The sequence below is a fragment of the Anabas testudineus genome, chromosome 14 (assembly GCF_900324465.2).
Source record: "Anabas testudineus chromosome 14, fAnaTes1.2, whole genome shotgun sequence".
Taxonomy (NCBI): Eukaryota; Metazoa; Chordata; class Actinopteri; order Anabantiformes; family Anabantidae; genus Anabas; species Anabas testudineus.
Window position 1 is genome coordinate 5757910 of NC_046623.1, and position 25575 is coordinate 5783484.

At 38.8% G+C, this 25575-nt stretch overlaps 1 protein-coding gene across 1 annotated transcript in view; it reads left to right on the top strand.

The window, feature by feature from the left end:
- The window catches only part of gabrb4 (gamma-aminobutyric acid type A receptor subunit beta4), a 38111-nt gene that overhangs the window by 9969 nt on the left and 2567 nt on the right, over positions 1-25575 (top strand). Inside the window, exons 3-6 of the mRNA XM_026372114.1 lie at positions 11956-12023; positions 12887-13107; positions 21080-21162; positions 22837-22974. Of these exons, the coding sequence (XP_026227899.1) occupies positions 11956-12023; positions 12887-13107; positions 21080-21162; positions 22837-22974 (510 nt within the window). The remainder of the gene's footprint in view (positions 1-11955; positions 12024-12886; positions 13108-21079; positions 21163-22836; positions 22975-25575) is intronic.

The following is a 25575-nucleotide window of genomic DNA, read 5'->3' on the forward strand; positions in this document are numbered from 1 at the left end:
TAACAAATTTGCAAAGTTGGCCCATGTGCAAGTACTTTTAATGTATAGTGAGCTAATGCTCCTGATACCATATTCACATTTCTGCACGACAGGAAGTCATCTTTCAAAGCTCCAGCTTGGCTGGGTACGTTTTTTTACAATGCCCTGTAAAAGAATTTGACATGAGTCTTTAATGGTTCCAACTGAAGGAGCATTAGAGTAGTACATTTTGCAGTTCAACGATCTTGCCCATTAAAAAGCATCAATAGCTGCCAGGACCACAGGAATATGAGAGCCAGACTTGATCTGTAAGGCAGCTTGTGGCCATAACTGTAAGCACTTGATCTCTGGCTGCAGACGCCGTTCATTTTACCAGTCTAATGCAGCTTGGTGCCAGTTCAGCCTGCAGCCATGTCACCACAGTATGGTCACCTATCCCTGTCTGCCATATGCAGCCTGAGTTTTACTGATCTCATTTTCCATTGACCCAAATGAGTCCAAGCTGCAGCTTGATCTCATTTGTAATGGAAAAGCAGTAAATGTAGCCATGGAACATCAGATCAGTTGCAGTGAGGCTGGTGAGTAGAAGAGACACTAAATTGACCCAACAGGAAATGGAGAGTCTGGAGCACTTCATATTCAGTTTCTAATGCACTCTACTGTATCAATAGGATAAATGAATGTTAGGGTATCCTTTGTGCTCTGTGTGATAAATACTAAATCCTGCTCACATATTTGTGCAGCTGTTACCAGAAATCACTTCCCACGTAATATTTCTACTCTCTGTGAACATGACCACTGATTTATGTGTGGAAGACGTAGCAACTTGCATTTTGGCAGACACAGCTATTAAATGATGAATGGCAGCAGTTCTATCAAGACAAGTGGACAACTTTGCAATACTGAAGACAATCTCTTAGTCTGTGCACTGCTACATGTTAAATGGTGGTCTGCTTTGCATATAAGCTGATACCACAGGCCATCGTAATTCAGTCTCAACGTAATGCCTATTCAGCGCAAAACAGGAGGGTTTTGTCAGAAACCCAGGATGGATGTTGGGGCTTGTACAAGTGATATCTATCCTGATGACGGCCAGTGATTTATTACAGAGGAAACACGGGAAAATGCTCAAGCAGGACGCTTTTCCCTTCACTTAGATTTTCCATTTGAATTAAATGAGGTGTGTATGTAGGCAGACAGAGGGGGGCAAGGGTGGTGAGAGATAGCGTGCAGGAGAAAGGACATACTTCATCTTCCCGTTCAAAGTGTTGTTTTCAGCAACTTTGAAATGAAGGAGAAAAATGCTGAAAGAATTGAACCAGAATGTATCGCAGTGGACTGCAAAGTACAAAAAAAAAAAAAAAAGAAGAAAAACCCTGGGTCAGACATTGGTGAGGCATCCTGCATGCAGGGCATTTTTTTCTGCCTTTTTTTGTCTCCGCAGGTCCCCAGTGACTCACTTTTTGAACCTGCAGTGATTGATGGGAGGTGTGCCCTTGACAGGGCCAAGATAGGCTGGCCAAGGGCAAGATTCAGCAGCTATCCAATTGTTTCACACAGATAAACAAGGAATGAAATGTCATTTACAGCATCTGGAGATAGATGCTGTCATCCTTACTACCGGGAAGCACGCTTAAAAGCCCATTTCATTATTGAACTCCCATGGCCTGCCGTATAAAACGGGTTTCAACATGAAAATGATGTGTGCATCATACAGAACTGAAGGAAAAAAACTAGATGGGATGGTGTAGATGTTTAGAGTTCAGTTTCTAAATCAGTGTATGCTCAACTACTGACATAACCATGCTTTACTGTAATTGTGATACTGCACATCGAGGTATTCTGGTATAGTAAACAACCTTAATACCATTTCTTGTCACGTTTATAATATTTAAGCAACATAGTCAGTGCAGTAATGCAATTTTCAAGCCCAAGTGGTTTTATTTGCTTTTGATTTTAAAGTGGCGGTTTAAAGTTAATAAAATTAAACTGTTATGATTTAGCATAGATCCATACCTGTTAGACTCACATGGCGCATGTCACACACTTGTGTGGTGTTTATCGTTACATTGCCAGTAACCACACTGGAATACCAGCTGGGCTAATCGTGCATAATAACTTCTTTTTAAACCCACTCATTCATAATTCAACATTTATAATCAAGTTTTTCTGTGTGTGTGTATGTGTGTGTACATGTGTGGATGTGTGTGTTGGACGGGAACATTGTGGCTTCGACATTGCAGGTACAGTACATTTACTGCAGCTCTTACTGAGTCATCAGTATCAATCAAAGCCTACATTACAAACATTTAGAAATTACATTATTGTGTCAACCTGTTTTTATGCTGATGTCGTCTACAATCAGATGATCTCCAAATAGCCGGACGTTCTGTCCTTTTTACCGCATAACTGCCGCATGTGTCAGACAGACTTTATCTTTAGTTGGAGTGGAACATCTACTGGACCTGCCTTCATTAATACCTGCAAAGTGCTCATTTAATTCAGATCTGACTGGTCTCCATTAAAAGCGGAGGATCCCATGTGCAATGGATTCATCCATTTTGCCTGTGAGGTCACATGCCTCTACAGTTCAGATACAGTCGTACATGCGCGTGTCAAGTGACTGATGAGCCGAGCTGATTGAAGTTTTCCTCTGGTAGCACAACGCACTTTGTCTATTTCTCGCCATCTCCTTCCTTCCTCCTTCTTCTTTGAACACAAACTGTCACGTTTGCTTTTGATTCCAGTTCTTTGTTCGTTTGGTCTGCCTCGGTTTACTTTCCCATCTTTACATTTAAGCAGTTTGTTAGTTGAGGCTGGTACTCAGCACTGTTTACTTTTGTTTGTCATGTTGAGAGATTATTTTTCGAAATTTCTTATTTTTATCTGACCTGCACAATGTGACTTTCTCAGTGTCTTTGGTGCATCGTCGTTTGACGTGCGAAATAAATGAAGCGAATGCACTTAGATCCCAGCGAATGAAGGAGAGGCGGGGAGCAGGAAGTAGTGAGATTTACATGGTTTTTAGTTTAACATGCACAAAACTTCCTGTTACATTACTCCCATCTCCCTCACTGCAACAGCACTTTAGGAGTATTGTATATGTATGTTAAACAACATCAAAATCCCAGTGGTAGATTTTAGCACACAGAGGAGAGGACACAAGATTAATGACATAGAGAGATTCACGGCCATATGTTGCGGGTCATCCAAGTCTCCGGTGGTTTAAATTCTTACAACCACATAAACAGGTCAGTATAATTGTTCTTAGAGCCCGAACAAAAGAGTTGAAAGGTCATTTTAACATGGATTCAGTCAAAATGGCAGCTGACAACATGATCCCCTATTTGTTTGTAATGGTCACAAATGAATATATTAATAAAGAACTAATTGATGAATCCTGCTCTCTTGAGACATTAGACATGATGGCTAAGGAGGATCTACACCTAATTACCGCAGGTTGATAGAATTATGCATGCCGCTTCAGAAGGACTCACCAATACATGGCATGCTACTGAGGAAATTTACTGCACATGGTTACTCGGGATATTAACTTTGAGGCATCAGTGGAAAGAGACAGAGGCAGCTGTTTATTTCAGAGTAAAAATATGCATGTTTAATTGCATATTGAAGCATCTTTGTCTCTCTCATTTTTTAAATGTTCACTTTATTATAATCATGAGCATATAAGATAGCTTATATAAAGGCATCTACTCACACTGTCTATCTGTGACCTGTTGAATAAATTAGGTCTGTAAGTGAATAAATTATAAGTTGGAGCATAAAGGACTATTAAATGAATTATACACTTCTTTAGCCAACAGCTTCCTGATGGTCGCAGGATAAAATCCTGCAGTGAGTACATTTTGTCCTCAAGTATCAAACTGTCAGTGGTCATGCTGCCTTTTTTTGTCATCATGGATGAAGAAATCAACCTTTAACAATCTTTAATCCTTTATTTTTTTATTCACATTCTAGTTTAAAACAGAACACATGGCTAACGGCTCATCTTGTGCATGTCCTCTGCGCAATACATTACAGCTTATCACAGAGATTTTTGCTTTGTTCAAATCTATTTTGCTGCAAATCACGTGTTAAAGCTTTTTGTTTGACATTTTCTGAGTTTACTTCCATGTTTGCATATTTTCTCTTAATAGGCTGATTATTAAGCCTGTCAGACATTATGTTTTCATTAACTTTATGCATTTTATCTGCATTTTATGTGAAAAATGAATTTAGACTAAACCTTCTTATTTACTTGTTCTTGTTTTAGAGTACTTGAACGACTTTCTTCTTCGGGTTGTGATTTATGAGTTAGATTGTTCACTGGTAATATGTGCAGTGTTTCATAATTCACTGACAAAATCTCTGTATGTAAGTAGGAAGCATTGTTCATATGTAGCTTTTTGGTGCGGAATTTAAGTAGGTTTCATATATCAGGTCTGAGGTTTGTGACAGGATAGGACAATAAGATGAGGCCACCTTTACTTTATCCTCTGTCTCTCTGACTTCCTGTGATGTACTGCCTCTGCTCTCCTGTTTTACCTCATCATTTTCTTTTTGCCTTTCCTACTGTCCCTTTTTCACTGCTTGTGCCAGAGCTGCTTTAATAATTTCCCTTTATTCACTAGCTATCACTATCTCAACATGCTGTTTCTTTGTCCATAGTTGTCCGGTTTACTGTTCTATACCCGGAGCAGTTGTGTAGTATTTTATACAGTAAGATTAAATTTTCTGCCACAAAACCTTTGTTTAATCAGGAAAATACGATTATGACTGAGACTTTGTTTTAAAGGGAGACTTGAATACAACAACATACTGTAAGCAATTAAGTAGAATGCTAATGATAAGAAGAAGCAGCAGTTCACCATACAGCAAATAACATTTTATAATGTAAGCTCAATGTAACATTGTAAAATATATTCCTTCTAACATTGTTTTGCCACAATGAAATGTATTTCAGTAACATAGTCTAGTTAGAAAAATGCACATACGACAAACATAAAATAGGGACTTTGACTGTTATGCCAGGCAATTCATAACCAGCACTGCTCCTCTTGTGTGCCTTTCGTCCCGGCCTGGACATCACCATCTCCATACATCATGAGCCTTATCAGTCACACTGCTGCTTATTATAATCATCAATTCCATGTAATGCTGTGCTGCATGCAGCACACACTACAGTTTGACATGTTCAGCTGCACTAGGATTGAAAGTCTAAACTTTGCTGTCTGGAATTGGTAATTACACCTGATTAATGATTTTTTTCTGTTTCTGTGCTGTGCAACAGAAAAACATCAAATTTCACATTAATCATGTTAAAAGCACAAAAGGTCTTAACCTGCATTGTGCATGAGCTCTTTCATATTGACGTGCACAGAAGGTGAAAAACTGTGCTGTTTTAGAAATAGAGCTAAAAGCTTATTTGGTTCGACAATCCTTTCATGTTTTAAGTGCTTTGTTACTGTATTGTAAATGGACAAATGGAAAAAACAATAGTTAAATGTCCAGTTATGAGACAAATGCGCAGCTACATGCTGTACACGGATCACAGTAATGCAGTTATATCATACTATTCTAATATTTTACCTGCTTTATTCCCATGCAAGACAGCAGGCACTTTATTTTGAAAGTGGTTTCCAATGGTTACAGAGGGGCCACACTGGAGAAGAGATAGTCACGCATACATTTTGCGCTCAGCCTCAAAATGTGTATTAGAAGTACTTGGAAAATACTTTTAAATGTTCTTTAAATCGTAAGTTGTGTGGTGTCTCAGAAGCTAGCTGTGACACCTCACAGCTACGAGGTCCTGGGATCAAATTTGCCAATCTGTTCTAATTTGGGATCTCTCTGTGTGGAGTTTGCATGTCTGGGTGTGTGGGTTTCCTCAGGGTGCTCCAGTTTCCTCCCACAGTCCAAAGACATGCAGGTTAGGTCAACTGGAAACTCTAAATTGCCTGAAGGTGTGAACGTGCTTGTCAGCCTGTATGTGTGTTAGCCCTGTGATAGACTAGTGACCTGTCCATCGCGCCCAATGCATGCTGGGACATAGGGATCACTACAGCTCCCCGCACGTTTGAGCGCAACCATGTACAGAAAATGGATATAAAATGCTGGTGGTGGAGAGTTGTTAGCAGCAGTTGGTGATTTGTGCATCAAACATAAGTCATTGTGTGAGCTTGTGCTGATCTTCATGGTTTTGAAGATGCATGATGAATAATCATGTAGAACTAGTTGTGGCCTATAAATAAAAATATAATTGTATTTGAATTTAAATACATAATAGGGCTCAAGGTTAAACTCTGTAATTACTATGATAAATAGATCACAGCCAAAGTATATGTGTATTTCAGTGATCATTTTTGTAAAAATCACCAGTAAAGATGTTGAATACGTGCACACGAGTACAATAATGGAAGTTAATTCAGCAGAGCTGCTATAGTCACTGCATTTTAGGGCTTGGTGGTTACTCCATGTGTCTTTGGTCAGAGTCAGTGCCTTTAAAAAACACTTTGGCAATTGAGCCTTTCTGCATTAATTCGGTGCTGTTTGGCTTCTCTCTGCCAAAATGGATAAATAAATGCAGGGCGACAGTCTGGGATGTAACATATTAACCGTTTGTTCATTTCTGGAGAAAATGGTTTCACGAGAGCATTCGCCATTGAAAACAACAGCAAACCCAGACTTGATAAATCATCGTGCTTCTCTTGCAACACTGTAGGGAAAATGCTGCAGAGTTGCTATGGAGCTGTCTGTTGCTAGGCAATGGGTTGATTATCAGAGTTTTTTATATAAGAGGCAGAGTGGTGTTTTCAGAGGGCTTTACAACTGACAGGACCTGTGGTCACCGTCCTCAGTTTAATTATATAATGTTATTACTTGTTTATAGTCAGGACTGAAGCAAATTACTAATAAATGTTGCTATTCCTCACTTTTGTATGTAAACTAAACATCATGAAAGATTGCTATACCGTTCTTTTTTATTTCGCCTCGCGTAAGAGCCTCTTCATTTAAATTTTATGCACTCATGTTCATGTAAGGCGAGATGCGTACTCAACTAATTTTTCTTCGCACAAGAAAAGAATCAACCCAGAAATGCCAAAAGCATTAAGTCTACACCTAATGTCAGCACCTGTTTGCTGTTAATTTATGCTGCTTCATTTTTTAAAATATGAAATTTATAAGCAGTAAAAATAGGGAGGGGGTCAGTCATTATGCTGCCCTTTTGTACTTAGATCCCAGTCTGATCAGACATTTCACTTTCAATTGTTAGTTTTTCTTATGCTGCATATTGTCTTTGTTGAGGATATGTTCAATGGAAATCACTAGAAATTTTAAGTCCAACGTTTTCAATGTTCGTTGTCCAAGAATAAATGTTATACCTTTTGGAGGCTTGCCAAATGTCTAATTTGCCAAAAAACAAACCACAAGCCATGGATCTCACAGGGGAGCTCCGACTCTCTCTGCATTCTTTTGGCTCGGTCTCCGCCTTGATCAAATGCACACATGCTTTCTGTCCATGTGGTAATTTTTACATTATTAGAATGATAAAGGAATTACACAAACCCGCTTTGCCTTTCTTTTATCTTCTTTGCGCAGTCTCTGGCGCACAAATACTGCACTGCAATAGCATCTGCAAAAGCCTGCTACTGTCAAGCACAGGACATGCGCCTGGTGTGTCCTGTTCTTTGTGGCCAAATTCAATTCAAATTCACAATTCAATGATGCTTTGCTTACTGTATTAGTGAGGGGGTATGTATGTAATGTTGGCAGCCATCTGAAACAGCATGCAGCATTTACATATTTTAATATACTGGAATCATTAAGGGACAACTATTTGATGTACACTAGAATCTTTAGCACCCAACTGCTTAACCTCTGATAAGTAGGACAACCACATTAACTAGATATTTAAGACAACCTGCAAACAGCATTCTTTACAGGGTGTAGGTGGCATTTGCCACATTTCAGATTTCATTGACTTACACCATGGGAAGTAGAGGATATTTAAGTTCCAGGACTTTTGGGGGCCACTCCCTCAGCACTGAACCTACTGTATGCTATTTCGACATGAAATGCTGTTACCAAGGAAAACATGAAATAGGGCAGACTCACCGCCCACTACATCACTTTAGTTTGTTTGCCTTGAGGCTGGATAAGGCTGTTAGACTGGAAGTTGAATGTGACGACACATTGTTTGAGTTGAGAGGACAATAAGCAAAAGAGGAGGCGGCTAGGCTAAATAAAACAAGCACCGGTCAACAAGGAGTGAGAACATGATGAGCGCAGCAAGATGCATGGCTGGATGATTTTTTAAACCATCTAGTGAATTCACACTGGACGCAGCAGCTATTGTGATTTTCAAAGTTCCCAACTATGCTAATAATTTCTTGAACTGCTTAAATCATCCATACACCAGCCCAGATGAGGTGTTCGTGTGAGGAGGATGATGTAGTAATCATAAGCAGTTACCATGGGGATCATCAGGGAGGCAGCACCCCTCAGGAATCATGTAATGTAAATGTTATAATCTTTAGTTTCAGAGTGCAGTTATATGATCATTAACAAGGGGGTGTTTCCCATTATTTATAAGAACATTTAGGTCCGTGACACCTCAGAAGGCAACTTTTACTTTTCAAACTTTTACTTTTGGGGGCTATTTAAAGAGCAGCTTCAGCAATTTACAACTACTTTGGTTGCACATGCTAAACATTCTCAAGCACACTTTCTAAACTACAGTTTCTCAGAGTCGTAGTGGAAAGCGGAGAACGTTACGATTCTCTCACTGGCAATTCAATGTTTTAAGTTTTGAAAATTAGGAGAGACATGTTTATTTAAAGATATAAGGTTTTTTTTTTTGTTTGCTTGTTTTTTTTTTCAAGATGAGCGTTGTCCTTTTTTGCAAATTGTGAAGTGCAAGTGGCAGTTTTATTTTGAGAAAGCTGTGGTGACAAAGCGAGTGTCTGTGTTTGACTAAAGCAGGGTCAAAAGTATGCAGAGAGAGATATGGGGAGAGATTTGGTGCTTTCTGTTTTCATCTAGCGAATAAATGTACTCTGACATCTCTGGGGAAAACTGTTACTGGTTGCCTTCACAAAGTGCGATGGAAAATGGCCCTACCCACTCCCTCCTTTTTTTTTTTTTTTTTTTAGAAAGAGATGGGTCAGGGAATATGACAAAGCTTCAGGGCATTTAGTGTGGTGGGAGAAGTGTGCGTTGGGGGGAATCAAATTACAGAGTATAAGAGAGGGGATAGATTGGCCTTTTCGGTCAAGTGGTTTGCTGGTTAATATTTTAGTAACAGTATTTCAAGAGAAACATCATAATTAACCAATATGTCCAGGATGTTAGGAAGAAGTGGTCTTTGGGCATAAATCAGGGTGCAACGACGCAGTGGTTACTGATTTCAGTCAGTGTCACGCCATCATAGCTTCAGGTTTCTTTTAGTTGTCAGCATTCACACACAGAAGTGCATTCAGTAGTGTTGCATGCGGACAGAAACATGCCACTCGTACAGTAGGAATTTCACATACTACATCTCTTAACTCTGTGATGTCATAGAGGAGTACAGTCACGACTGTCTGCCTTCGGGCCTCAGGGGAGCATTTCCTGATGCTAATACTTCAGGATGGTTAGGGTGATGCAGGACAGTGCAGCATAGTGTACAGTGTCCGTCAGAGCACAGCTTACAAATGACTCTATTATGGTAACTAATTTATAGAAGCTAACTATATCTACCTAAAATATTCCTTTATTGCCCACCACACAGTTCATCTGGAGGCTCAGTGTTTTGTGACCAGCCCTTTTGTGGTACTGTATGTGTAAGTGTTCCTATATAATTATATATTATACCTACAGTTAAGTTGGACCATGGATGCATGGTCTAAATGATTTTTACATGCATTTAATGGAATGGTACTTAAGGTAAGGCTTCATCCCCTGTGAATGAGGTGCAATAGGATTTATTGAGAATAGTTTCAGTGTAGGCATGGACTCAACAGTCCTGCGTCCAGCGGTTGCTTCAGATCCTGGCAGCGTGACCTCAGAGGGCATCTGAGCCTGCTCAAGCATGAATACAAATACATGTTACACCACATGTTTAAGGCTTATTCAACAATGTTCTTGCCTCCATCATATTCTCATTCAAGTCTAGTTTGTATTTGTTCTAGATCATGGGTACACTCTGAAATGCTGATTAATATTTTTGTATTGTTCACTTACTTTACTTAAAAAAAAAAAACAATTACAATTACAGTGGCAAACACTATGGTGAGAGGTATTGATGATAATGTATTAGACTGTATTTGTCAGCATAGCAATATAGTATATACTGTATTCTTTTCATGAACCTAAAGTCTCTATTTCAGCATTGTGAAGGCATTTGGACAGATTAGGTTTATAGGAATTTTTATACATTTTCAGAAATATCTTTGGGTCTCTGAACTGTGCAAATCTGTAACCCAGGCTGTCTACAGTAACTGTCAATGTCTTTTCTGTTCTTTTTGCATTTCAAACTATACGTCTGCTGTGGTCAAAGAAAGACTATAAAAAGGTGTTTTCTTAACTGTCTATTTTGTAAACCAGTGCTACACAGTACATCCATCAGTTTTTTCCGTGACTATGGCTTAAAAGATGTTGTCATCTCACAGCTGTTACATTGTGCAGATAAGATTGTGTAGGGAAAAAAAGACCTTTTCAAGTTTTACATATGGGAAAAAATACAAGAACAATTGAGCTAAGAAGATGTGCGAGGACAAATGCTGTACAGCAAAGAACAAACAATTAGCTTCTGCTATGAAAGCTTATTATTTTTCTTATCATAGGCATCTTATGTTTTGTGCCAGTCAGGGACATAGACAGAGAGGCAGAGAAAGAAATGGCATAGATGTACAGAACGGGACAAACCCAAATATACATTAACAGCAATTCAATCCATCTTATCTATTGTCAAGTACACCCTGTAGTAGAGTAGATTTCAATTCATGGTTTGTGGCCTGACAAAACTAGTGCAATGTAAGGCTAGGAGGGTTTGAGGAGTGAGGGTAACGGATCAGGTGTTATGGTTAATATTGGGAATAAACATCTATGAAGGAGAATTTGTAATAAGACACTTTGAAGCACAAAGGCCACTTTTCAGCATAACAGCTTCTTGGCTGGTGGGTGCCAGTTTTTATTTTGCACTTGTTGGCGAACGCACAGTATCAAAAAAAGAAGAGAGTGGGAAAAAAAAAGCGACACTTGCATGTAGCTTTGTTGTTGTTACCATCTGTGTGTAAATGCTTAAGTTTCACATCGGTTATTGTAAGCACACGTTTGTTGTGGATAAATATTTTTGCTATTTTTTTTTATTTCATTAGGGTCTGTTGTGTAGGCTTATCCTCTAGTCAGAGTCTAGTCAGCTTATGTCTGAAGCCATCGGCTGTTGGTTCCTATGTGGCTATGTATAGTCCAAGTATACATGTCACTGTGACTGTCTGTTTACATGTCTACAGCATGTAGTGCAATTATGTAAATGAGGCATGGTATGCTCTCCCCTTTCCTTTACATGAATTGTATGGATGAGTGCTGGGCTCTACTTTCTGTTTTACATACACTCTCTAAGCAACAGAATCTTTATGAAACAGCTTTGAATTTGCTTTGTCACTGTACACCACAAGAACAACAGTATACACTGCAAAATAATGTGTTCTTTCAACTTTCAACTTAAAAACTCAAGTCAAGGGTCTGCCTTCAAATTTTACGTCAAGTCGACAAATTAAATTTGTTCTTCTAACACAACTAAATGTTATTGTGACTAAGGATTGTATGCTGTGTAAATTAATGTTTTGGTTGAATTAGATATAATAGTTCATGGAACAAATTAGGTAATTTTTTTCTGACTTAAAAATGTATTTTAATTTGAGAAAAACACCATTTAATCTAATATTTGTGTTTTAAATTTGTGTAGTAACATTGTTTTTGCTTTTGTTTTTGCAGGTCCTCCAGTCATCGTAGGAATGAGCATCAACATAGCAAGCATCGACTCCATCTCAGAAGTAAACATGGTAAGTCACAACATCTTTTTTTATTTTACACATTTTCACAAATACACGATCCCTCACTGTCTTCCCACCCACAGATACTGCCGGTTGTTTCTGACTCATTTGATCTGTGTTGGTGGACAAGGATTCTGCTTTTTTTTTTTTTTCTGAATGAAACCTTGGTTTGCACAATAAACAGAAAACAAATGATCATTTATATTTTAATTTAGAAATAATGATATTTCAGTTACAGTATAATCCCCTACTCTGCAAAAAAAAAAAAAAAAAATGTTTTGCTCTGCCAGACTTGAGAATAGTCAAAATACAGGATGAGATGAGATGGTTTTCTATTGCATGTTGTGCTTCTTCACCCTTTCATTCTGTCTTTTATCACTTTTGCTTCTGGAGGGATCAAATGACTCTCAAGTTATTCAAATCTTCAGCTTAAAGTGTTGTCTGTTCATTACTTGATTGATATATCTTAATTTCTTTGATAGGGTCACCTAATAAGTTAAAATGTATATTAAATTCTATAATAATGACTGTTTATTCATATATATTTCATATTGTAATACCGGACACTTTCTATCATTAATAATATATTAATTGGAGAATCTACATGCTTTTCATCATGTCATTGATCAAAGTATCAAGGTTGCATTCCGTATTTAATGAGGAAAAAAATAAAATACAATACTTATGGTCCATTTAGTGTGACTGAGCTTTATACTGAAAGTGAAGGGCAACGAGCTGGGCAGTAAACAGTAAGATAACCATAAAACAAAAAAAAGTAATGTTTGCTAATTTGTTACTGTGGCTCCTGACCTTGTGTATAACCAAACTGTTATTAGCCTGTGGCTTCATGTGCAATTCTTCTTTCTCTCTAGGACTACACCATCACAATGTATTTCCAGCAGAGTTGGCGAGATAAACGTTTGGCCTATGGTGAGCTGAACCTAAACCTGACTCTCGACAACCGTGTAGCAGACCAGCTTTGGCTCCCTGATACCTACTTCCTTAATGACAAGAAGTCCTTTCTTCATGGTGTGACAGTTAAAAACCGTATGATCCGACTGCACCCTGATGGCACTGTCTTATATGGACTGAGGTAACTACACTGCATCTCTTATATGTCGTGGTATGGCAGCTATTGTTGATCTGATTACATTCAATACATATTTTAACCATATTTACATCAGTTTTTCCTTGCTGGTTTCCTCCCAGTTTCTATTTCAGTGTATTTCTACTGAGAGAACCTAAACTGTGGATACTAATTGCCATTCTAGAGTAAAAAAGGAACAATTTGCTGTCAAAATGTAAAATGTAATGTTTAAAATTTAAACTAGCTGACAGACACCTATCCGACAAAGGCACTAATGTTAAGACTGTTTCAGCAATGGATGACCAGCATACAAAACGTTGCAGGTTAAAGCAGTATATGTTACTCAGACATCCTAAACTGAAGAATTTATCAAGAATAAAAGGAACCACTGCTCACATCAACACACTTGGAATTTTTTCTGCAACAGCTTGACTTGATCTGGTATGACTGGTGGCAGCTGATGTTAGTAGAGCCTACACTATTGACCATGCAAGTAGCTCACATAAGCATTTATAGTTGGTGTATAAAGCTGGTGTATTTACAATATTCTGCAATCCTACTGCTCAAAGGCTTCTTAGTGGTGCAGTTTCTGTTCTACTGGGTTCATCTTCTTCACCACTGTGGTGAGTTTTTACGAATACAGTACTGTTACGGTGAAACTGAGCAGATTGTTTCAGCGTTGGTGCTAATAGATGTTGAACAGCAGTTACTTGAAATTACTGTAACACTGAAAAGAGAGAAGACTTTGGAGGAAATTGTCTGTATGGAACAACTGAACTGACACCCCCGAGTGGGCAACTCGCACTAGTTGCAATCTGTGTCACTGCAATGTGTTGTTTAATTTCCATATTTAGCATTTAGTATTATCCCATAATATTTACTTGAAACCTGTTCAACTGCTGTTCAGCCTAATTGACTCAGTTTTAATATATTTACCTATATTTCTACAGAGGTGCTTTATAATATGGGCACAGTATTCTAACCCAGTGCATGCTGGGAATTACCAAAAAGGAAAGCTGATACAGGAAAGAGTGGGGATGAATTTATAATGTCTTTTTAAATTTAAACAATTTCCATCTGGGATTAATAAAGTTTTTTGAATCTTGAATGTCTCCAGTTTACACTTGCTTTTCAAAGACAAAACAGATCAGGTCGATTGGCCGCTCTAAATTGCTCCAAAGTGTTCATTTGAGTGAGAACGTATTTCTCGTGCGTGTTCCCAGCTATTCCCACTGGCAACCAGTTCGGGGTATTTCTCTGCTTCTAACCCAGTGCATGCTGGTTAGAAGCTACCAAAAAAGGAGGCTGGTATAGTAAAGAGTGGGGATGAATTTTTCATGTGTTTTTAAATTTTGCTTTTGAAATTTAATAATGCAAAGCATGCATGATGCCCCTGAAAGGAAATATGGATATACAGGAAAAATATTTTATCCATGCGGGGCGAGGCTTCACCTTATGACCTTAAAGAGGATTAGCATGTACAGAAAATGGATGTATGATATTGCAAGGATTTAGAAATATAGTATAGGTAAAAAATATAGAAGAAAAATAGAAGGAAAAAAAAAAACAGAGCCCGTTCTCACAGCAGTCCTTAACTGACAGACAACAGTAGACAGCTGAAGACCTGGGCCCATGATAAGTTTTAATTAAATAAGTGATATTTTTATGTCATTTGCCTCTGTCATGTGACAGTACGACAGAAAGTAAAAAATAGATAACCTACAATATGATCCCATGTGGCATTAGAGAAACAAGATGTCTGCTACTTGTATGTATCATTTGGTTCTGTGGCAGGATGAATTATGACAGATTTATTTTTGGCAACAATAAACAGACTTTCAAGTTTTATTTCTAAAATTAATAGACTCAAGCGTGACTCAAGACAAACAATAACAATGTTTTGTTTGATAGGGTATGTTAAATCCAAGAATCACTGACCCAGAAAGGCTAAAAAAAGGTTCAAGATGCTCGCCACCTAAATGTCCCAGATCCCTGTGACAAACTAGACAATTCAGTCAACGGTGAATGTATCCAGAGGGACCCATCTAAAATCCCTTGGGGGTGGCTAAAAGTAAGAAAGCATCCTGAAGTTTGTTCAAACTCAGATTGGATTGCTGCTTTTATTAACACAGGCTATCAAAATAAAGTAGTTTGATGGAGGCAAAAAAGCTGGGAATGTGTTTTGTTCCATGAATAAAAGAAAATGGCAATGACAGGGTTTAGATCACATGAAGTTATGAATTATTAATGCAATAATCAGTATTCAGAAACTCTGAATTACTGAATTGGTGCTGACACAAAAGGGGCTATGATGGCAGGAAGTTTTTCTTTTTTTTCCTTTTATGAATCTTCACAAGACTATTATCAGCACTGTAGAAGTGCACAGTCACTGCTGTTAAAGCTGCAAATGTCTGTCTACTAAATTAATCTTTTTAACGTTTTGTGACCAGATGCCCAGGAGCAATCTTGGAGCAGCACGGTACAGTCCTGAGAAAGGTCCGAAGCAGGTGGAATATGTTATCAGCGTGTATAGTTGGGGTGTGCTGCAATAAATAGCCATAAAGTCAGGTTCTTCCCCTCCCCTGCTAGATGCTAGAACCTAAATAGTAGAGAATTACACGTTCCTACAAGCAGCTGCCGAGTGTAAACCTGCCTTGATGTCATTAGAAATGTTTTTAAATGTATAGTAGATGAACAACTTAATATCTGTGAGCCTCTTACAAACATAGCAGGTGGAAACAGGATCGGTTTCATTCCAAAATACAGTACACCACCTGATCTGAATAAACAGTCGCAGCTGCTCCGCTTGGCGCACCTCAACACACGCAGTTGTCTCAGGAGCCACAGAATCACCAACAGGCACACGCATCAGTACAAAAAGGCATTACGCCTGCATTCAAACTGCCACTGAGCCTATAAGAAACAGAAAGCATGCACCGCAGCTCAAACAATACCCTGCGCAGGGGTTTACTGCTCGTCACCCACTGCAGCAACGGAGGATGGCAGATGGTGTCAAGGCCCTGGATCTGTCCTCTTGACCTTTTTTTTTTTTAACCAGTGCTTAATTTACTTTTAGGAACTTCGCAAGCCTCATGTAAGCACGTAATTAAATCACTTTGTTAAAATCTCTGACATTGCCCAACGGCCGGGTGAACATTTTTCTCCAGAACAATAGATGTAACTTTAACAATAGATGCTGTATTCTCTGTTCATTTGAATGCCGCATTGCTCAGGTCTCACTGCTTGAGGTTTTGTTGTCGCAAATGCATTTTCTTGTAAAGAACGCCTGTTTGAATCTATGCCCTGTGCTTCTCTTGAGCACAGTAGAATACAAACTGTCGTTCGGTCACATTACACACGCTGCTGCACCTTGTGCTGTGCTCTCACCTATCCACTCACTGTGAAATGTGCTGATGTTGGTGTTTTTTTCTTTTTCTTTTTTTCTTCGTTTTTACCTTGATTTTCTTCTGCCTACGTTGATTTTTATTGGAGCTGTGCTGATCTGTGTTGATCAACCTTTTATTTTTGTCTTCTTTTTACCTACAAACTGACATCATCTTCTGTGTCCTCGTTTTTCATCATCTGATGCCATGTTGGGTGTCGAATGGTGCATTCTCTGTACCTGCAGTTTTCAGTCTGTGATTTAACAAGTCAGATTGCGTCAGCCTTTTAGAATTCACCTCTTTTCTAACCACAAAAGCATACAAGAATATTGCACTTATTTTATTATATATTTAATATGACAAAATAGGGGTTCACGCCCTTTTAACTGCACCTTGTGACTCTTTAAGATGCTTATGAGTTATTACCAGTTGTGCCAAAGACGGTTTTCATCTTTAAACTTGATGGTTCCTTTAGTGCCCTATGGGAAATAGAAAAGAAAAGACAGAAAAGAAAGAAAAGAAAAGACAGAATACAAAATGATGCCAGCACCTTCTCCAGTCCTCATTAATTATCTTACAACTCCCAGACTGTTCTTGTGGCCCTTTGGAGGGGCCCCAACACCTACTGTAGGTTGGGAGTGGACTAGTACTGAACTGTATAGATTATTTAAAACTGGCTGCACCACAACTGGCTACAACAGTAAAATGCTGCATCAGTATTAACAATCTGTCTGATGAAATAATAAATCACTGACTGGGGTCATTTTTTATTTAAGTTCATTTTGCTGACATTACTTTTGCAGATTTTCTTTTTAAATGTTTTACATTGCCAATGCTATTTAAATAAAGTGAATTGGTGATTATTGTATATAGATTCGAGTCCATACTTGTCCATATGCTCACACTCCTGTTCCCTATGAGTGGCTATTGATTGTGCAAATCAAAAGATGGAGGAATGATGATGCATAAGATTCAAATCTAATCTGGAAAGCTTCCCCCAACCACCATCTTCGAACTAATCTTGTTTCTGAAAACCATGCTTACATTGTCATTTTTCCATATGTGACATAGACAGTAGCTACATTCTTTCCTTATGCTTTATTTCTATGTGGAGAGGGGGGAGGAGGCTGCGCTTGAAGACTGCTGAGTGGTGCAGGAGGTGCAGAAAGAGCGTTTGGGCGAAGAGAAAGAAAGAAAGTCATTCCAAACATCAATAAAAGAAGTTGGTGTCAGTAGAAAGAGTAGGGCCCGGTGTGCGTGATAGAGCAGGTTTTTTTCAACTCGCCAGTGAGTTGAGAGGCTGAATCATCATTAGCTAACTGACTATCCAGTTTGATAGTGCACTGGGTCCTGTGAGCATTGAGGGCTTTGTTGAGCTAAGCTTTCGCCAGATGGTGTTTTCTCTCTTCCAATTTTTGTGACTCTTCTCTCTCATGTTCCTCTGTTTATTAAACCACGTGTAGCATTGTGATAGTACAATGAACTTCATTTGGTAAGCATGCTACCTCAAAAAGAAGGAGACGGGAATAGATGTCAAAAACGAGTGCTCACATACCCAAAAGCCTCCCTACCTGTAGTGCTGAGCCTCTGGGATCCGCCTACAGACTGCTTTCAGTTGTTGTGTTGGCCATGGATCGTGTTGGCCTGTAAAAAATACGTGTAAACAAGTTTCTCAGGTGGACAATGTGGTCAAACGTGAGTGTGTTTGTGCATTTGCACTGCGAAATCATCAAAGAAGTTACATTTGTAACAGAGGTGGCACAGTGGGTGATTGGTAAGCACTGCCACCTCACAGCGAGGTTGTGGATTCAAACGCACTTTTCTGCGTGGAGTTAGGTTCATTAGTGACTTTAAATTGCCTGTAGGTGTGAATGTTTGTGTGTCAGCCCTGTGTTAGAGTGGAGACCTGTCCACGGTGTACGCCGCCTCTCATTCAGTGACAGCTTGGATTGGCTCCAGCCCCTACACAAGTCTTAACAGGATAGGCACTGTAGATGATAGATGGATGGACAGGTATTTAATAATTTTATTTTTGTTTACCTGTTGTTATCACATGCATCCTATTGATAATGACCATACTGCAAAAACTAACTGAGACAATCTTATATGTAGATTTAAAATTTAGTCGGACTTGTTTAGTCTGACTAACAATACAAACCAGTGGCTGTCGAGAGAATGGGATACTTTAGCATCTTAAATGTTTTCATTTAAACCTGATAAGACATTTTTTTTTGCTGTGCAGTCCTGTGAGGGAACTAAAAGCAAACACAACATAAAGTGACTCATTGCGCATCATACTGAAATCTACTAAGTTAAGAGGCCGCTGCGTATTGGATTGCAGAGCCTGCTCAGATCTGAGGCTGCTGCTGACCATCTCTGGTGGGACTGGAAGTTGCTGACGTACACCTGCTGACATTGCGAAATCCCAGGCCCTCTCTATAAGCCGTCCCAACTTGTGTCTACTCAATGGTGATTCTCTTCTGACTTGTTAAGTGTCACAGATAAAGTCGTTTATAGTGGTAGTGTTTTTTTTTACCCCACTCTCCGCCAAGGGCTAAAGAATTCATTTCTGTCCATTACTCCAAGCTTCTTCTGCTGTCAGGGTCTCAATGCTTCACTATGCTACTGTACCAACCGCATCATCTTTAAAGAACAATAACTGTGTCTTGACAGGATATGTCTTTCTCTTTATGATCACAAAGAATGCAGCTTGAGGTTTTAAGCCACATGGTCTCTCACATGCATTAGGCTGTTCCACTTTTTGCTGCAGACATGTATTGCTTCACCACCTCTTCACCCAAATTGGCTTGTCATTTTTTGCCCTGTGGATTGCCCCTTTAAAAAGGTGTGGTAATATCTTGGTGGATACAATGCAGTGTTTCTGGGAATGGTAACTTGAGTTTAACTTTACAGTAGGTGATTGGAGTTGGCTTGCAGTCAACGTAGGCCCAAACCTTTTCATTTCTCTTGAGCCACCATTTGTTAACATTAGCTAGGGGTGCAGAGAGATAAATGCTTCTAAAAAGTTTTTGAGTGAGGCTCGCCCATCTAACCAGTCAGACAATTTCAATTATTTCTGCTTTATAGAAAGTTGTGCAGAGCATTGCTGAAGGCAAAAAGAGCATACCATCGCGGGGAAAAGGAAACAGGGCAGAGCTGAGTTGATTGGATTTTTGTCTTGTGATGGCGCTAGTTCAGTGAGAAGGAGTCAAAAAGCAAAGTTGCAGGCCAGTCAGCTAAAAAATGAACTTTAACTCGCTATAATTGTCTGTAATATTGAGTGAAACTGCACATTCAGGTGGAAATTCTCTTATCAGTATGACTGATTTTATTATTACAATAATAAATAATAATAATAATAATAGCAAAATTATCTGCTTTAAACTCTGCAGCTATGATTGTAAGTGCTTTATACCACCACTCTGATTGTATATCACCTACAGTATATACGTATCACCTCTGAACTGTGTCACAAATGGTGACGTTGCATTTCTTTCAACACTTTTGCCTGGAAAAATCAAGATTTCCACATCTCCTATTAATGTAATTAGGCATGATGTTATCTTGTCACAGTGTGTATCGGTAGAAGCCCTGCTGTACTGTCTCAGCAGAGGAGCACTGTGAGACAGCAGGGAGGTGCAGAAGACAATGCAGTTTGAGCAGTTTAGTGCTTGTGCAGCAGAATGCAACTCAGTGTCATTGTGAATAATAAATATATCCCTGTCACACATTTTGTTTATGTAATATATTCTTTACCCTTCTGGTGCCTTCTGCTATCATGAGGCCTCACGTGCTAGTGTGATAATCTGGCCGAATCAGCTTTAGTAGAACATATTTTGTTTTCCAATTACCTACCGACAGCACTCTGTTCACCCCACCGTGACCAATTTACAAACTATGTGTTCAAGCAGTATATCTCCAATGCAAACAGCTTATTATCTACTGAATTACTAATTCTAGATACTTTAGATGTTTGTGTACATTTGCTTATGGCATCAATGTAAAATTACAAGCTCTAGCAGGAATGGTGGCTTTTACTAAAACACGATTAATAATGTATCCAAAATGTAAAATGTGCTTTAAAGGTATTTAAAGACCCCCTACATGTATAATTTGTAGCCAAAGCTGTTTTTCCAGGCTGCTGCACTTATTGACATTAGCAAACTCCTGTGCACGCATTTTTTCTGAGGCTACGTGGCAGAAATGCGTATCTCAGAACTAGCAATAAATAACATACAGTGACAAAATCCTACAGTGGGTCTGAGCAGTGAGTGAATTCAGACTACTCAGAGAAAGACAACACATATTTCATGTCTAAGAGTATCTGAAAAAGAGGGAATATTAATAAAAAAAAAAGTCGTTTGACATAAAAGAGCATTACAGGAAGAGCCGCCAACATCCAACATCAACATGTTCATGAACAGGAGTGCGCCCTAAGATACATGTGTTTTCTATTTTTATCTCTTCATGATAAACTTAAAATCTCACAACGAATTATTAAACTACCACACAATACACAGGATATCTGTGTTCTTGTGAACTTGTGTCTTTGTGATGGCACATAAGTCTCTTGTTATGTTCTTTTTTTTTCTTAGAATAACCACCACTGCTGCTTGCATGATGGACTTGAGGAGGTACCCTCTTGATGAACAGAACTGCACCCTGGAAATTGAAAGCTGTGAGTAATACACACACACAAGAACTGAGCCAGAAAGCTTGTTTGTACTGCTTCATCACAACCTTAATATAATTGCAGATTACCTCTAAAAATGACGCACAATGAAGCAGGTTTTCGTGGGGAATACGTTTAGAGAATACATGACTGATATATTTAGCATCTCTGCCATAGAATGCCATTTATTAGATGTTTCACCTCTGTAGCTGATGACTGCCTCAAGAGATAAAGAAATCACACTGCTTGATGATGTGCATTGATTACTACTCCCTCAGTGTGACAGATGTGACAGGGCCACCCCTGGATATTTGAATGGTGAAGGCAAAGTGATAACATTAATACTAGGAACCTTACTTGATCTGTGTGGTTTGCCTAAATTACATTGGTTTCATGAATCATCTGAATGAATATGAATTAAAATTAGTTGTTACCCACCACATCATTTGTTATACAGCCTAATATCACAATTTTGCTTCAAGGGGATTAACAATCTATACAGAATATGAAACTCTTTGGACCAGTTTTTAGACTTTACCATTGATTAGTAAAGAATGTGTGATCGTGAATTGATCATGATCACTTTCTAAAACATTATTTACATACTGCAATATGAACATATCCAGATATTTAGTTGTTTACAACATGTGCGGTGTGTACATACATACATAATGTTATACTATACACACATTATTTTTTCACATGGTTTTAATTTGGATAAATCATTATCTAGGAGAAAAATGTACTAGTTGTGTAATTAAAAATTGTATTTGCTCAATCATTGCCATTGACTGCTTCATCAATCAATGCACTCGTTCAATACACAAGATATTTGTAGTTCTTGCTGTTCAGGATAAAACTGCAGAGTGTTTGCCCTTGGGAACATCAGTAGGCAGTGAAATATGGATATGCCATGAATTAAAAAGTTGCACGAATATCTGCTGTTTATGCACATGGATTGCATTGCATTAGTGTGAGTCATGCTCATTAGCCATCACTTTGATTGATCAGGCAGGCAGTTGTTTCAATTTCATGGACAATGTCACATTTCCTTACCCTACAACCTCAAAGACAGATTTAATGGTAATGAATTCTGGTCCCTGACTCAGTTTAATGCTATCCAGGTCTGGACGTGTGGTAGTAGAATGTGAAATGTAGCAACATTTCCTGCACTAAGAAATTGCTCTGCAGAGAGTGTACACTGGCCTATTGACATAAATCTACTGCTTTCGATTGCACTGCCAGAGTGTGTGGGAGCACCATACTAAGTGACACATGTTAATGAATATTCATGCAGGTAGTAATGCACACAGTAACTCTATAGGAGACAGGGCAGAGCATGTGTTTGCAAAGCAACAGACCACATAATATATGTATATATATTATATGATTACATTATTTACTTTATTTATTTATTGAATGTAGTCACAGATTTACACAATATAGTGGCGTCCAACATAGAAAGATACTGAGATGAATGTGTTCCTAAGTTGCTAAGCCCTGAATGATTGTAATGCAAAATATAGTGGAAACAATTGTTTGAATTGTCAAAAAGACGTGCACTCATTATTCAAACCCTTGTAACAGACTTTAAATATAACTCTTCTTTCTTTATAGTACTTACAATTGTCTTGTTTTTTTTTTTGTCTCTCCTTTTACTTCCCTGTGACTTTTATACAGATGGATATACTACAGATGACATTGTGTTCTTCTGGCAAGGAGGCGACGATGCTGTGACAGGAGTTGACAAGTTAGAGTTACCTCAGTTCTCCATTGTGGACATCCGCTTAGTGTCCAGGGAGGTTAGGTTTACTACAGGTAAGGTTGTCATAAATCTGGCTTCAAACCTAATTAGGCTCTAAGTGTCTACTGCATAAACAAAATTATTATTACATGGTCCATAAACATCTCTGTTTCTTTGTCACCAGTGAGAGTTCTGTGAGTGGGAGCATGAGTAAATATGTCACTGTCACTGTGGGGAATGTCATTATTTTTGGGTCATGCAGATAGACAGTTTCTTTTTCAGTGCCGAAGATTGTAGGTGGCTTTTTCCACATATATTGTGAAATGTGAAATGACATGCAAAACACCTGAAACTGTTGACCCATAAGCCAATCTCATTCTCAAAAAGTGTGCTAATTGACACTGTTCAATCATGTTAGTTATCGTCAGTGTTTGTGTTAGAATCTGAACTTCCTGTTCTGGTGTTTAAGTTTTTTTCTTTGGAAACTTTAGACATTTTGGGAAATTGGTTTTACTCCCCTTCCTTCTTGCTAAATATGAAGCTGCAGCAGGCGGTTACGGCCTACAAGATGAAGCAACCATCAGCTAACTCCTCTTCTTGGATGACATCAAGCTATATGCCAGAAGTGAAAGAGACATTGATTCATTGATCCACACTACTAGGACAAGATGGCAATGTCTCCCGGACTGGATGGTAACAAGGAGAGGGAAGTTTATCAGAAGTGAAGGGACTAGCAGAAAGCAACTCAGCACATGTGGAAGACAGTTACATGTACCTGGGTATTCTCCAGGAATTGAGGAGGCCAGGAAAGATGGAAAGATGGAATAGTCACACCTCTGTCAACCCCTCCTACCCCCTAAAGTGGGCCCTTAGGTATAGCCAGTGCAGGTGTGAATTGGGCCTCATTTTTCTGGGGATTGATAAAAGGGCAGCATGGTAAATATAAGACAGGTTGTGTCTAAGGCCTCCGCCTCTGTTGAGTGTGGAGGGTTTTATTTGTACATGCAAGGCTGTCCAATATATGAATATCATTGTCCTCAAATGAGTGTTGTTTGTCCTTTAATTGAAGTTACATAGCTAATTCAGGTCCTTAGGTGTTGCTCCTCCTGTACTATGCAATGCTCTTGTGTAGTGGTTGTTTGGTTTCTCCAATGTACAGTTCAGTGCATTCTTCTCTGCATTGGAGAATGATACACTGTATTGCTCATCTTGTGTTGGTCTTTTGGGTGGACGAGTCTCTGTCTGAGTGTGTTGATGGGTTTGAAAAAGACAGGTATGCAGTATTTTCCAGAAATCCTTTTCAGCTTCTCAGAAACCCCAGCCATGTAAGGAATGACCAGGTTTTTGTAAACCTGGGAGTCCGGCTGAAGGCCCACTTGGGATTTGACTGTCTTCCTTTTTTTTGGCTTCTGTGGATGAGGGTATGTTTTGTGCTCTATGGTTCAGAGGCCCGATGACTCCTAGTTTGTTTTGTAGTAGATGATGTAAGACAAACAAACATTACTGGTCAGTGTGGGTGGGTTTTCTGTAAATCTCTATTTCTAGTCTGTCCCAGTGATGACCACACAGTCCAGAAGAGCCTGGTTGGCACAGGGTGACTATTACATCTTTTGTACACTCTCCCCTTCTATTGTCTCACCTAACAAGACTATTCAGGCCAAGTGTAAGGTGGAACCAACCTAAAGGATAAATTTGTGGTTTCTAACCAACTATCCTCAGACTAGAGAAGCTGCTTGGATGAGTAATAAAACGTTCGATCTAACAAGAAGGAAGTCCAGCTGCAATGACTCAACTTCCAGATAACTTCACCTGGATACAGAGAATCTTCACCGACACAAGATGTAATGTGAACTTCAGAGGGCTTCAATTAGCTTTTGTTTTTTTATTTTCATATTTTCTTTTAATACTTGGATAGAACAAGGCTAGCTGTTCCCACCACCACACTCCGCCTGAAATCTATGAACATTTGTTGCAGCAATTATTCTGCAAAGCACTTGGCTGAACCAAAAAAATTTGTCTCGAACTTGAAGTATGTATGCTAAGGTATTGATTCGTTAAAAGATTTACAGAAACCTGGAAATGATGAGGTCATTCCTCATTGTGGATTGCTCATAGAAAATAGCCTCTTAGATTAAAACCATCATGGTTATCTCAAGCCTTTTGTCTTTGGTGACAGATTGAAAATAAAACTGTAGGTGGAATAGCAGAAACAGAATTTAACTATTATTTAAGGCAATTTGTATGGTTTCAGCCTCATAAATATCTTTCTATTGCTAAAGCACAGAGGTCCAGCTTTGATGTTTACATTGCATTTTGTGTCAGGATTGTATTGTTTTGATTGTTTAAATTTAAGTGCAGTCAAAAGGGCAATTAGTGTCCTGGCACAAACAGCTGATAGTTGCCTGTTAAATGCACAGTAAAATGGTTTACTACCTCACAATCATACACCGTATGTTTTCCTTCCTCTTTTAGTGTAATAACATATTTTGCAATTATGCACCCTAAAATGCTCTTTTGGTAATGTTCAGAGGACAGAGAAAGTGCAAAAGAAAAGCAGAGCAGCTCTCTGTGGCAATTCTCAGAGGGATGCTGGAGCTGCCTGCTGAGATAGGGGGTTGCAGAAAAATGTGCCGTGTTTGCGACTTTCTGCCATGTTTAATTGGAATCGAACTTGT